At 47.3% G+C, this 14,448-nt stretch overlaps 1 protein-coding gene across 1 annotated transcript; it reads right to left on the bottom strand.

Moving 5' to 3' along the window:
* Positions 1-5,234: 5,234 nt before the first annotated feature.
* LRRN4 (leucine rich repeat neuronal 4) lies at positions 5,235-14,104 on the bottom strand. The gene is made up of 5 exons (XM_041417280.1): positions 13,976-14,104; positions 11,793-12,509; positions 10,443-10,647; positions 9,220-9,357; positions 5,235-8,117 (listed from the first exon to the last, which is right to left on the bottom strand). Exons 2-5 carry the CDS (start codon positions 12,469-12,471, stop codon positions 6,500-6,502), a joined length of 2,640 nt encoding a protein of 879 aa, XP_041273214.1. The 5' UTR covers positions 12,472-12,509; positions 13,976-14,104; the 3' UTR covers positions 5,235-6,499.
* Between the last annotated feature and the right edge of the window lie 344 nt (positions 14,105-14,448).

Genomic DNA, 14,448 nt, shown 5'->3' with positions numbered 1-14,448 from the left:
CCTGGTTTCTCCTCTGTGTGTGTAGTCTGTGGCATGGCTACACCTGAGGATATTGTGTAAATTTGGGTGGTGGCAGATGTCATTTCTCTGCTGCTGAGCTGGGCTTTGGCTTTGGTTTTGCCTCAGCATGCCACAAAGGCCCTGAGAGGAAAACACAGAGGGATTGTGTGCTGCCAGCAGCAGTTACCACGCGCTGCTCAGTGGTGCCCTAGGGCTGGGAGCAAGGATGCTCCAGGATTTGGAAGGAAATTTGGAAGGTTAGAGCTGGTGCTGTCCCAGCCACCTAGTTACATGGCCCTGTGCTTGGCAAGAGCAGCTCCTGCAGTTTGGAGTCAGTGTGTTCCATTGCTGGCTGGAGCCTGGGTTTTGAGTGGGTGTGTAGCAAGCTGCTGAGCTAAGTTTGGAGCTGCTGTGGTCAGTGGGTGCCTTACTAACAATTTTGGTCTGGCGTGGTTCCTTCCCTGGGGCTGGGTTTCAGGGCAGATGAAAGGGTTCATCAGCCCTCAGGGAGATCCTGGATTATACTGGATTTAAGATGAGTTGTCAGGCTGATTTAGGGGGTTTGTTATCCACTTTTGTCATCCCTGTCATCCTCATCTGCCTCGTTCTGTGTCCAGTATGAACTCCTGGCCACGGCTGGGTTTCATCCAAGGCCCTTGCAGGTGTGAAGGTGGCACCAGCTGGGGACTGACCCAGAGCAGGCTCTGTGGTTTAGGACTTGCCATGTCAGGGTGAAGGCTGAGCTTTCAGCCAGGGCACCCAAGGACCAAATGTGTCACTAGGTCACGTTTAAAGCCAGCACTCCCTGAAGCCTTTTGGATTTGTCTTAAGAGCTGGGTTTAGACTTGGAGTTACCTGCACTTTCTATTGTTCTCCTTGCCTGCTTATCATCATTTCTGGCTATTCTGACCTTTTCCAGCATCTCCAAGAAGCAATGAGAGAATACAAATCCCACAATAAACACCCCAATACAAGATCCTGAGGTTGTAATGGAGTTTTTTAGCTTAGTTCCTTGGGGGGGAAAAAAAAAAAAAAAAAAAGAAAAAAAGACAGGTTTGTGTGCTTAGTACTCTGTTCTTCAAATAGAACCTGGACCTAATTTTGGCTATAGAAACTGCATTTTCTGGCTTGGTGTGAATAAGCAGCTTCATGAAGAAGAGAGGTTTTTAGTTAGAGCTGCACTGAGGGCAGAGCTCAGTCCTCTGGGGATGTGTGTTGCTGAACAATGTTCCTGAAATGGAGGGTAATCTTCCAGGGGGTCTTTTTTGCTTCTGCCTGGAGATAACTCACCAAGAATCCTTGAGGCAGCAGTGATGACAGCAGAAGGAATTACTGCCACAAGCAGGATGACATCATTTCACCCCATGGCCTTAGATAAGTTATTAAGTACCGTTCCTTAATCAGGCTCTGATAAGAGTGAGTAGCTTCTAAACATTGAATAAATGCAATACCCAAGTCTTCCCAGCATGAAGTTTTTTGTACAAGTAAATTTTAGTTTTTCAGAGAAGAAGAAAGTCTTTACCTAGAGAATATTGTTTTTTCTTCTGTCTTGAGTTTCACTCCAGAAGTTTTGGCTCGTGGTGCCTGAGGCTGAGCCCTGCAGGAGCTGCCAGTCCTGCCTGCATGGGATGGCTGCATGGCTACTTCCACCTCCTGGAGAAGACAATGAATGATTCTGGATTTTATGGATTTTCTTGGATTCTTTTATTTGATTTCTTCTGGGTTTTTGTTTTTGTTTTTTTGTTTTTTCCTTCCTGCTCTGGAATATGTATGGTGAAGAGCTTTCGTCCCTTTCCTATCCCTCCATTTCTTGTTAATATTTTCTGAGGGCTTTTTCTCCCTTAAGTTCCTTTAAAAAAATCTGATTTCACACCCATAGAGCAAAAGGCTGCTCACACAGTTTTTCCAGCAAGGGACCTAGGAAAATTGAGGACACATACTGTGGGACTGTGTCAGGAAATGCATGCAGTGCCATACAAGCCTTACCTTATTACATGTACTTGTAGGTAACCCAGCACAGGAGGGTGAGGGTTCTGCAGCAGCTCAAAATACAGGGCTGCACTGTGGTTTGATCACTCTATCAATAGTGATTTTGTTCTGCTAAGACATCAGTGTAAACATTGCTATTTATTTATCCTCTAAGTAATGTATTTATCCTCTAAGTAATGTATTTATCCTCTAAGTAATTTATTTACTCTAAGCAATTAATGTGATCTGATCTCTGCTTCTAAATCCACAATAGTTAAAAAAAATCTTACTGCACTTGTAGATTTTCCAGTTTTTCCAGTATTCTCTCCTTGCTCTTAGAAAAAAAAAAAAAAAAAATCAGTGGCAACCTGGCAGAGAAGTTCCTGGTCATAAGGCTACAAAAGGAATGAGAGGCAGGGACAGACAAACTGCTGAATAAGTTTGTGGGACTGGGTCTGTTGCTGCTGTTAATTCTCAGCACTTCTTTCTCTTCACACAAGAGTGAGTGAGGACACACAGGAGCACACGGGGAGTGTAAGCCAGTGACCCTTGGTCTGCAGGGTGCAGGCTGAAGCTCTTTGGTGAAAGAATGAGTATTCCTTTGTGGGAATGCCTGGGGAGATGATTCCCCCCTCTCCCTCTAGATGCCAGCAGAGCACTAGCCCTGCTGCGAGGCATTGCCTCCTGGATGTATTTCAGAAGAACAGTGCTGATTTGTAATGCTGCTTGATTACTTTTTAGAGAGGTTGGGATTAACGGATTGTCCTGTTCAGAACAAAGTCTGCATCCTTTGGAGAGCTGATGAAAAGAAAAAGCACCGGAGTTTAAACATGTTGTTTTATGAATCTGTTTCTGCAAATACAAAACATGTTCTCACCTGTGATGTATCTCTCTGTGTTTCCCAGGTAAAGAACAAATCAGAGGCTTCTTGGCAAACAACATCCTGAGCCCTCAGAGGCATCCTTGTTTGTACCTCCATACAAACGTGTTGTTCCAGAGATCCCTGGGGAGGAGTATGGCTGTTCCAGGGCCGTGCTTGCTGATGGAGCATCGTGGTTGAACTTGTGCATCCTTCCAGGAACAGGATGTGGTGTGAGCTCCCTGCCTTGGGCTGTGTCACCTCCCAGCTGGCCCATTGAGTGCCTGTCACCCCTCTGGCCTGGGACAACTGGAAAGTGGAATCCCTTCTGGTGCTGACATGGATCAGGCTGAAGCACCTTGTCCTGCTGCTCTGGGCTTTCCCACATGCCTGCTTACAGGGCTCTCAGGGACTGCTTCTCTAATGGCATTTGTTGCACCAGAAGCAAGGTGTCCCTCCCTGCTCCCTCACAGCCAGCAAGAGTTCTGGCCCTTAAAGAGCCTTTTTTGTCCTGTATGGAGTGCTTCAGCTCCATTTCCCAGAGTGTTTCTGCTGGGAGAGACTGTGAGACTCAGTGACTGATTTGCAAGTGCTGTTAGAGATGGAGCATTGTGCACTTCTGCTGTGACACAGGCACTGTTGGCTGCTGTGGACTCTCTTTGCTTGGACTTGGTTTTTGGAAAGAAGACTAACACAAGTGAATGGAGAGGGATCTTGATAAGACTTTTCTGAGAAAGAAAGGACACACAAGAAGCTACACAAGCTTCAAAAACTCTATTTCAGTGCTCTCTGCACTTGCCCCAAGTGATCTTCCTCTCAGAGAAACAGAACAAGTGGAACTGCACAACAGTAAGTGAAGTTTTAGTTATATTTTTTAATATGTTGGCTTTGATAGCTATTAAAAATTGTTTCAGAGATGTTTGGGTATTCCAGTCACGCTGCCAAAGGTTGGTGTCTTGAAGCTGGAGGTACAAACAGGATTTGTTGTTGGGTGCAATCAGGAAAAGGGGGAGGAACAAGCGGGCGGAGCAAAGCGGGGCAGCTCTGTAACACGAGTTTCCGTGCAGCCCTGGGTTGCTTTGCTCCCCTCATTGCCTCAGTCCAGAGCTGCTCTCTGACAGCTCCCTCCACTGGGAAAAGAGTTCAGTTGGTCATTACTAAAATGAATCCTGGTGAAAATACAAAGAGGTAGTAGCATAAAAAAAAAAAAAAAAAATCTGCATTTGAAGCACTGATACTTCTCAGAGGTGTTGATAAATACAAATCCCATGTTTTTAACCCTACTGCTACATCTCATCCATTCCCCTTTCCACTTGTGGAAGGGTTGAGTGCTACTGGGCAAAAGAGAGGCACTGCCCCTGGCTGGGGCATCTGTGCTTCAGGATGGTTCATCAGCTCAGATGGAATGGGGCTGTTTAAGTGGGAACGAGTGTGGATTGTGGGAGCAGGACTTGTATATTTGTGTGGGTCCCAGAAAGGGAACTTTAAAAGAATGGGAGGGTCTGATGTGTTCCCTTGGCGGTGAAATTCAGGAGAGGCTGGTGTGAGAACTGGTTGGAGAAATCAATTGTGATGAACTTCCTAGTTCAGTGATTATGGGCTGCAGTGTGGTACAGGGTAGTAAGATATGTCCTCCCAATACCTCACTTTAAATGGTGTCCTCTTGCTTTGGAATAACTCATATTTAAGTTGAAGCAATCTTTATTTTCAGTTGCAGTATGTTTTTTTCCTGCCCTTCTCTGGAGCTAATCTTCGAGACAATATAAATTGCTATTCACAAATCTCTTATTTTGCTTTGTTTCTGGTAAAACCAAACAACCCAGTCAAGGTCTCCTAGAGCTATGCTGTGCAAACACAAGGGGATGGATGATCTCTGCCCCAGTTTGGGATAATGAACCTTTGGCTCACTTGCTGACTTTGAATGACAATCATATGTATCCATTCACTAAATCCTTGAGAAAACACAGGAAAAGCCAGGCCAGAAATAAGTATACAAACCTGGGTCCAAAGAGGGAAAACTCTGAACTACCAGAATGTGAAAATAAGAGATTTTCAAAGTGAGAGGTCACACCATCCTGTCTTCATTTGCATTTCACTTCTATTACAAATTTGAGTCATGGTGCTCAGCCAAACTTGAGACACACAGGGCAGGAATCTGTATCTGTCCAGTGATGGGGTCATTCCCAGTGCAGTCCTGGGGGGAGGGCACATTCCCAGGAAAGGACTGGAAGCCCATAGTGGTGACAAGGAGCAAGCCTCCTTCTGCCACATACAAAATGAAAGCTCCTGGGACATCAGAAAACACAAATCTAACATCATAAAACCGTTTCTTTACTACATGTTGAAAGTACATTCCAAAACAACAAATGGAGTTAATTTCTCAGGCTAAACATTGTAGATGGTAAAGACAACACCAAGATCCATGTCTTTAATAAAAAAACCAGAACGTAGCTCTGTGGCTTTTATTTCAGTAATACTGAAAACATTAAAAACCCCAAGAGAATGGAACAGAGATTTTTACACACTACAGCACCTTCCCCTGAGATTTCAGGGGGTTTTATGCACTGTGTCTGTACAGCACTGTACAGCAGCAGGAACAGGCAGCTCCTGGAACTGAAGCCTATGGGGAAACATCAGACTGGGACACCTCTTTGGATTCCAATGGCAAGCTCAAAGTTGGGATTGTCAGCATTTCTTACTATTATTGTACAGAAATTGGCACCCAAGGGTTCATTTGAAAGGTGTCTGCAGAACTGTCTGCTAGTGCAGGGGATTTGGGTTTTTCAAGCCTCAGCAGCACACACATTAAATTGCTTCATTACTTGGCTTTTTGCCTCTGTATGAGGTAAATCATCAGCTGCTAAATCTGTAGATGGGACGGAACATCCTCTCTGCTTAAAATCCACTGGGAAGCAAATGTTAACGTGCTCCCCTCCCCACTTTCTGTGTGTCACTGCTGTACTGCAAACCCCCCACTGCCTGTGACCTCGTTTTGGGGAAGCACTTGGGAGGCTCAGTTGTGGACAACCTCATAAAAAGTCAGAAGAAAACAATTACCCCTGCCCTAAGGATCCTGCACAATCTGTGACTACAATTAAATTTAACGTTTTATTTTCCTGAACTGAAGTTAGGTTGATCATCTGCATCCACTGCATTTACTTAGAGGAGTTAGATCTGCACAACACCTTGTCACTGAGCCCACTCACTCCTTTCAGCTGTACTCTATGGATAATACCTTTAAAAAATTGAATCCCCAGCTTTGCTCTGTGAATAAAAGCAGAGTACATCTTGCTAAGCCTAATGCACCTTGGATTGCAGCTCTCGTCTGACTGTGATCATGGGAGATACTGGAGGCAGACAGCTGGCCAGGCAGCCTCTCACTGTGTGAAATTTATGCTACTCTATTTGTAGGTGATTACAAAAACAACTTTTAGTGTCCAGGCTTGCTGCTGCTTAGCACAGGAACAGGAGTCCAAAGACTTTTTCTGGTTGACTGCCTTCATTATTAGTTTTTCTCTTTTTTTTTTTTGTGGTTTTCTCTCCCTTAGAAACGTCAGGGTTATGGAATCTGATGGTTCATAGTTTTGCTGAAGGACGTTTTCAGAGTCTCACAAAAACACACCAAGGTGATGGAGATAGTGAACTTTGAATGCATACAACAATCACCCAGAGCTAATTAGTGGTTTGTAGTTTTAAGGGATAATCAAATGCTGGGTTCTTGTAGGAGACTAAGTGTGTGCCATACTGCTCACTCTGAGGCTTTTTACATGCCTTACACAGACATACAGATAAAATAATTGTAGTAATGAGAAAGAGTCCACTTGCTGCAGACAGACCAGCAAAAACATATTTGTAGCTGGGTTTTGTTTTAAAGCTGGTGCACGAATTACCTGGAATTTCCTGGCCTGTTGTCTGGCTTGACCCTGCTTTGTTGGAGGCAGTCACACAGATCTGGTAAGTGGTGAATGGCAGCAGGTTGTACAGAGTGTACTGCCTGGCCGTGGGGTAGATGTTGTCCATGACAAACTGCCTGTCCTCGTCGTCTTGGGCGTGAAGCATCAGCTCATAGCTGTGAACAACCGAATATGGGGCACACCAGCGTATCTGTGCAGAGCTGTCAGTAATTTCAACCACCTCTCTGAGCCTGGGTGGGTCTGGAATCTCATCTTCCCTCGTTGTGCCAGGGCATGAACACTGGGATATGTTCTGGAGTTCCCTGCACGGCTTCTGCAGGTGCCTGCAAGGATTGTAGTCACAGGCGGCCTGGGCCGTTTGCACCGGGGCTCCCTCCTTTGCTTGTTCTTCGTAGTCGTAGTCGTCGGTGTAATGCGGTGATGGCGTGCTGGGCGCAGGCTCTGAGTGGGCACTGCTCCTTGTGGAGTCCAGCTGTGGGGGGCTCGTTTTGGGGGCACCTTCCCTGGCATGGGTGGCAAAGGAGTGAGTGTGGTGGATGGTGGTGTGGGGGACTCCTGTTCCTCCAGTGGAATAATCACTGGTGGTCTGGTTTAATGGCCCTTCCCGGGGCAATGTCGTGCTGGTGGTTCTGAGCCCTCTCTGTAGCTGTTCTGTTCCAGCTGGACTTGTGGAGCTGTGGTCTGGGGACTGAGCAAAGAGCTCTTGGAGAAAAACTGGGAAGGAGGTTACAGACGCCAAGGGAGGGGGACTGCTTGTGGATTCAGAAACTGCCTCCTCCTCATGGGAGGAACTGTTGGCCTTTGTAAGGATGGGCTCCGTTGGGTTGGATGCTGCCGTGCTCCTTCCATCCCTCTGGATTAGGGAGGTGGTATAGGTTTCTTTGGTTAGCATTGGATTGGATGTTGCTGTGCTCCTTGCATCCCTCTGAATTAGGGAGCTGGTATAGGTGTCTTTGGTTAGCATTGGATTAGATGTTGCCATGCTCCTTACATCCCTCTGGATTAGGGAGCTGGTATAGGTGTCTTTGGTTAGCATTGGATTAGATGTTGCCATGCTCCTTACATCCCTCTGGATTAGGGAGCTGGTATAGATGTCTTTGGTTAGCATTGGCTTGGATGATGCAGTGCTCCATGCATCCCTCTGGATTAGGGAGTTGGTGTGAGTCACATCTGTGGTCAGCAGAGCTGAGTCTGTCACTACAGCAGAGGCATCATCGCTGGTGAAGCTGAAAGCACCACGATCAGGAAGGGCTGTGTTTGACGTGGGCTGTGTAATGTTGCTCTCTGACTGGCATTTATCGTAGAGCTCCAGCAGTGAAAAAGATGTCGAAGGTCTGCCTGAATCTTCCTGGGGTGTGCAAAAAGTCTCCCAAGCCCTGCAGAGGGAAAACAGAATCGTCAAGATCCAGAAGAACATTACAGGTTTCTGTAGGCTGCCTGGATTGGAATTGGTGACCTGGTGTCAAAACCATCTTTATGTTAGTGAGAATGTGAAACCTAGACCAAAGCTAGATTGCCTTAACAACAGTCCAGGCAGCTTTCCACAGCACTGACTGTGGAATTTAGTTTTTAGTTTGCGCTCTTTAGATTTGTAAGGTGCAGGGATATCTTATGCCCGAGGGGAAGTGTCCTTTGATACAACAATGGCTGTGAACTTAAACAAAGGGCATCGGGATTCAGCTTGTCTTAAAGGGTCAGACTTTACTGCAGCAGTAACAGGAGAACACATGCAGCCAGCTGTAACAGGATTCCCCGGATTCTTAATCCATCTGGTTTAGGCAGCTGGAGGTGGGTTGACCCGGGACTTTTAAATGACTAAGATCGAATACTTTATTTACTCAGACACTGAAATTCTGGTAAAGAATGCAACTGCTAAACCCATCCCGATGAAAAACTGTCTAATTTCAACAATCTACTTCCCTGCTCTCTGAGAGATTTGATGACAAATCTTCTTGGTGGCCTTTGAAAAGGAAGAGAGACCATTTATATGCAAATACTTCCTTTAACTGCAGCTTACTGTAATTAGTCCGTAAAACTGTAGGGGAGCATGAAAACAATAGGTGAGAAATGGTGCTATTTGCGAGGGGTTTTGTTGACTGCCGGTGCTGATGTAAGCTTTGCAAGTAGCAGGGTGAGGAGAAAATAATTTGTTAAAGATCTTTCAAAGTTTCCCACTTGCTGTTCCCAGCGCTGGCACATCAAGACAGCTCATTTTCTATCCTCGGCTAATATGGAAATATGTGAAATATGGTCCAAAACAGTAAGAAAATATTCTCACCTTAAAGCAGAATCTACAACTAATAACACTTTATGCTTTGTCCCTGAAAGGGACATTATTTTGCACTTCTACCTCTTGTGGAAGGGAAGAACACACAAGGAATTTGAATAACTGAGTGAATGGTGGTGAATGTCTGGTCACAGACAACTTGCACACTGAAGTGTCTGAAGAGCATTTCTTGATCTCTTGAGCTCACTTACTTTTGCAGAACAACTTTCTCGGGCTTGGACAGCAGCCAGGAGAGCTGGCAGCTGCACAGCAGAGGATTCCCGTACAAGCTGATGGTGATGCCATCCGATGAGCTGGTGTTCCAAGGATTAAAGGAACTCAGGTTACAGCTACAAGAAGACAAATACAATAATTAAAAACCACTGAGCTACCTTCCAACGACTGGAGCTTGCTTAGTATCCCTTACCCTTAGTGTGTGTCAGGCACAAAGCAATATTCCCAGTTGCTGTGGCAGTAAGCAGTTATTATACCCACCATCCTGCACTCTGCATGCTCAGAAGATGCTCTCTTCTTTCTAGGACTTGAATTCCTTAAAGTTTGGGCATTATTTTTAGCACTTTGAACTGGTATTTCTGCAAGTGTTGGAAAGTGCTGTGTAAATTCAGTAGGGCAATCAAGGGGGAAGGAATCCATAGGATTTTTGCTTTGTATGGGTTTATTTTCCTGAAACTGGTTTCTAGGCACAGCCAGTGCTCTAGTGTTTGTTTTCTGATATGCTTCTATCTGGGTCGCTATTATAAAAATGTTTCAAAGTGCTCTCCAGATTTTTTCCTTTATGCTGACTCCTCTGTGTGCACTTCACCTGCTCTTATTTTGATAATCAGTTTCAGACTTTTGTCCCTCTTAGTATTTCAGGTATGTGACGTACCAAGAGGTGCTACCCCTAGAATGAGAACTAAAACATTGCTTTTATTAATGATGAACAAGGAACCATATTAAACTCTCACACTAAAAATGGAAAGGACAGGATTTTTGTCTGCTTCTGAGATGCAGGTTTTGGGGAACTGTCAGCACTCATCCTTGCAGAGCAGGGAACCCTCAGTGACCTGCTTCTCCTCTGATGGGATATTGCCCTTGGAAGCCTGGTCTTTATCACAAGCAGGGCTCAGTGGATCTGTGCTGATCTAAACAGCGCTGGGTGAATTCATCCATGGGACAGGGAGATAATGCAGAGGAGTGGGAACACAATGGATGCAACCTCAAGCAAACAGTTAATTGTGCTGTGAGCCCCATGCTGCCTCCTTGGGTTGTATCAGCTCTATCAGGCCAGATCACAGATTTTACATGGCAAAGACAGCAAGACCACACCTCCTTCCTAAATCTGATAACAAACTGTTCAATTCAGCTCCCAGGCACCACAGGCTGTGAGGCAAAGGCAGCATTATGTGAGGAAGGACAAAAAAACCCAACTCACTTCTCAAATGAGAGATGGCTCAGATGAGGAGCACTGCCAAACATCTCTGTCTGCACGAAAGCCAGGGAATGGGAGTCCTGACAGTGCAGCTCTCGGAGACCAGGCAGAGACTTGAAGAAGCCGCTGTCGAGGCTTCTTAACCGTGGCATGTTTGTCAGGTGAAGTGAACTGAGGTTGGCCAAATCTCTGGCCCACTCTGGTTGAACTGAAACAGAAAAATATTTACAGCTATTGCCTGAACAGAGCATTCCTGTGGATTTCTGCCTAGAAAAAGGGTTTAAATTCATAGATATAAAGTATACCTTCTACAGCTGTTCTCTTTGGGAAGGGAATAGAACAAAAGACAATACATCAGCATGTAAACACTCATGCAGCTGCATTTTTGTAATAGTCCCTGCAGGTCAGGCTGTCATAGGGCAGGGGAAAAGAGGGGAAAATAGGACAACAAAGCTGATAAGAGATATGGAGTAGACTTCTTGTTGGGTGAGATTAAATGAAGAAGGATTTCTCTGCTCAGGAAAGTGGTCTACAAGGTCCTGACTGCTGCAAGAAAGGCAAATCACTTCTTTCTCCTAGCACAGGAAAAAGAGCCAAGAGGCATGAAACTGAAAGGATAGGTCTTGTACAAAAAGGGCCTTTCTGTCCCATGACTCACAAGACAGATTAGGCAAATTTATGGAGGAAATTTGGTGGTGCAGCTGTTCAATGTGAGTTGAACTGAAGCCTCTAGCTTGAGGAGGCCCTGGCCCTGCCCCAGGCTGAGAGCAGCTGGGCAAGGCATCTCACATCTGTGTGTGTCAGTACCTCAGGTATAAACTGAGGCTGGCAGAGGAGGCCAGCAAAAGGGAAAAAGCCTCCTGTGCATCGCTCGGGGCAGGGATTGTCTCCCAACTCAGCGGAACTATTTGGCCGGGCCAGGGATGGCACAAAAAGCCTCTCTGTGCTACTTCAATGCAGCTCTAAAAGCTGAGTGTAGCTGTGGGGACAAAGAAAGATTTCAACAGCCTGTCTGGAAAGAGAAACTAATTTCCTCCTGTGCTTCCCAAAACTAATCCCGGGGCTGACAGGGAGGTGACTGTCAGTAGCAGACAGTGGGATTAGGATGGAGGTGGGTGACTGCTCTGGGACAAATCGTCCTGTCTCATGGTGTTTGGTCTCTGCCCTTCCTCTGGGAGGCTGCTTCTCGTGACAGCGCCTTGCACGCCTGGAGCAGCTGTTTGCAGCTTTCAGTGTGGGGTGTTCCCCCTGCACTCCAGGCTCAGCCAGGATGGCAGCCATCGTCCCAGCAAGGCTTCTGCTCCCCCGGTCTGACCAAGCCCTGTGTTTACAGTGGGAAATCCAGAAACTTACTTTTCTCAAAAAAGGTCCCGCTCAGATCAAGCACACTGATGGAGTTTCCAGGCCCGTTCTTGGCCTCGTTGGGATCTGTGCTGACGGCAAAAGCAGAGTCCCTAATTCCTCTGCTGTCATCCTGCCCGAGCAGCGTTGCAGAGAGGTTCAGGACCTGCAGCTGAGGGTAGCAGGAAAAAGCCAGTGGCTGGATTTCAATCAGGGGATTTCCAGCCAAGGACAACCACCTGAGGTTAGGCAGGGCTGAGCCGTGGCAGGATGGCACAGATGACAGCTTATTAAAGCTCAAGTCCAGCTTGAGGAGGCTGCTGAGGGCTTCAGATCCCCACCTCACTGACCAGAGGCGGTTGTGCCTCAGCGAGAGGACACGCAGCTGTGGGAGGTTCGCTATCTCTGTGCCATTCACCTCTTCCAAGAGGTTATTGCTGAGATCCAGGGTCTCCAGGGCCTCCGGAAGGCAGACTGGGAAAGCTGTCAGGCTGCTGTTGGTCAGCTGCAGGGTGATCCAGGTCCTGTTCTTCTGATCCTCACAGGACATGCTGGTGAGATTAACATTCTCCCAAGAGTCCTCCTGAGCCAGCTGGAAAAAGGTGGTGACATCCCTGGATGCTGCTCTGCTCACCAGGCCATGTGCTGTGGTCCCCAGCAGCAGAGGGAGGATGAGCAAGGGTGACAACATCCTTCTCAGAGGTGCTTGTAGTTTGCAAGATCTGTTTCCTTTGTGTATCAGGGAGAGGAAAACAAAACAACAACATTTAGAGCTAAATTAAAATCCCTCCAGTCATCTAAAAACTATTTAAAAGAGAAACAGTTTATAAGCCCTTTCCTATTATTTCCAGATAGTGATAAGTGATAATTAATAGCTCTTCTGTAATTAAGCCTAAGTAAACATAAATTCTTAGGGACAGAAGTGTCATGCAGTCCTAGTCTAAATGTGCCTACAGTCGTTCATGCAGGAAGCATGAACCAAGTTGTATCCCACACCAGGACCCTCAGGGCCAGCAGGTTGTCCTGCAGTGTCCAGTTTGGCCAGCCCAGTGGGAAGAGTTTTCCAGTGGGGTGATGCCCCAACAACCGGGTCCAATGTGCCTGTGGCAGGGGACTGTTTTCTGTGAGGTTGTGTAAAGCAAATGAAGAGATCCGAGGACAGAGGAGAGTTGCCGAACTTTACAGCCCAGGACCCCAAACTGGACTGAGTTGTGTTGGAATAGGCAGGTAAAAGTGCCTTTCCTGTACCAGGAAGGACTTTCTTTTCCTTAGCAGGAGCTGGAACAGAAAATCCAGGGACTTGTGTGGGCTCTGCCACGGCAGTTCTGCCCCATTCTGAGGACGGTTCCAGTGGGGACCCCACCGGGAGTTTTGGGCTCCTGAGCAGCTGGCAGTGCCCCCCAGCCTGTGTGCCAGGCACAGGGGCTGGGCTCTGCTGCAGATGAGAGCCACAGGCAGGCTGCACGGCCCAGCTGCTGGGAAAGGATGCACTGAAAATGCAGCTCCCGAACCACATTTCAGTGGAAGTGGTCAGAAACTGAGTATGCTCCTGGATCGGGGCCCCAAAGGCCTGAGCGCCAAGAAACATGTTCTTTAGTGTTACAGCTCCCGCCGTGCTCCCTCCTCCTCCCACCCCCGGTTTGGTCTCTGTAAAAAAAAAAAGTCCTTAGTGACTTGTGCGAGGTCCCCACAGGTGAGGTGTGTCAGAGGAAGGAATTAACCCCAGCCCCAAACTCGTGCTTTTCTTGTTGAGCTGTCTTTTGTGCTTCCCGGCAACAAAATGATGTTTCCTCGCCCAGAAATATATTACAGTGTAGGGTGGTAACCGAAACCCCACGTCCTATGAAATATCTCTGACTTATTCCAAAGTTTAATTGCTCCTTGCCCTTCCCTGAATGACGCCAGGACTTGCCCAGACCGTTATCCTTTGCTGCCATCCCAGGTTTGAAGTAGGGAGCAGCAAAATAGCATACACCGGAGCACCAAAATAATGTGTTGTGTTTGCCTGTGTCCTTCTCGTCAGAAGGAACCGTGCAAGATCCGAGCAGCCTCAGGGCTTCCCGGTCACCGGAGCCGCTGGATCTCCTGCTCAGCAGCACACTGGCAGGGAGAGGATGGGAAGAATTGGGCTGCTGTATTCCAATCTTAGATTTAATCTTAATCTTTGCCTCTAAACCGCATCCGCTTGCACGTACCTGTCCCAAAGTCCCGGTGCCTCGTGCCTGCGCTCGGAGTGGCTCCGACTGCTTGGCCTTGGTTTTATACGCTCGGGGTGACTCAGCCGGCGTGAACTGACTGCCTCTCTCTGTTCCCAGCTTTCCCTGCTCCCGGCTCTGCCCACAGGCTCAGGCGAGGTTTGTTCCAGGCTCGCTCCCCCGCGTGCAGCTTTGAGAGGGGGCGGCTCCGGGCAGCTTTCCCCGCTCTCTCGGCCCTAGCAGGAGGTGGGTGGGAGGGCTCTTATTTCCCAACACTCAGGCAGGGCTGCTCCTGTCTGTCTTTGTCTAAGCAGAGGGGGGTAAAGGGAAAAGATCAGTGTCAATAGTCCCGACTCTCACGTCTTCCACCAACGGGGGGAGGGAGGGGAATTGTTGTGCTCCTTTGTTGGCAGGTCAGGATGATGTAAAGCTGAGGCTCTGCCTGCTGACATGAGCTTTGGTCTCTCTTTAGG

The sequence above is a fragment of the Onychostruthus taczanowskii genome, unplaced genomic scaffold, assembly GCF_017590055.1.
Source record: "Onychostruthus taczanowskii isolate IOZ18803 unplaced genomic scaffold, ASM1759005v1 scaffold55, whole genome shotgun sequence".
NCBI lineage: Eukaryota > Metazoa > Chordata > Aves > Passeriformes > Passeridae > Onychostruthus > Onychostruthus taczanowskii.
The sequence above is the reverse complement of the archived record's forward strand: the minus strand, read 5'-3'. Positions and strand labels throughout refer to the sequence as shown.

What these genes read in the sequence shown, in the direction of transcription:
- LRRN4 (XM_041417280.1), bottom strand. Translation starts at nt 12,471, where the DNA reads ATGTTGTCACCCTTGCTCATCCTCCCTCTGCTGCTGGGGACCACAGCA. An exon ending in AGCCATCTCTCATTTGAGAA is followed by an intron (nt 9,358 to 10,442) that starts GTGAGTTGGGTT and finishes GTCTTCTTGTAG; the next exon opens with CTGTAACCTGAGTTCCTTTA. An exon ending in GAGAAAGTTGTTCTGCAAAA is followed by an intron (nt 8,118 to 9,219) that starts GTAAGTGAGCTC and finishes TTCCCTCTGCAG; the next exon opens with GGCTTGGGAGACTTTTTGCA.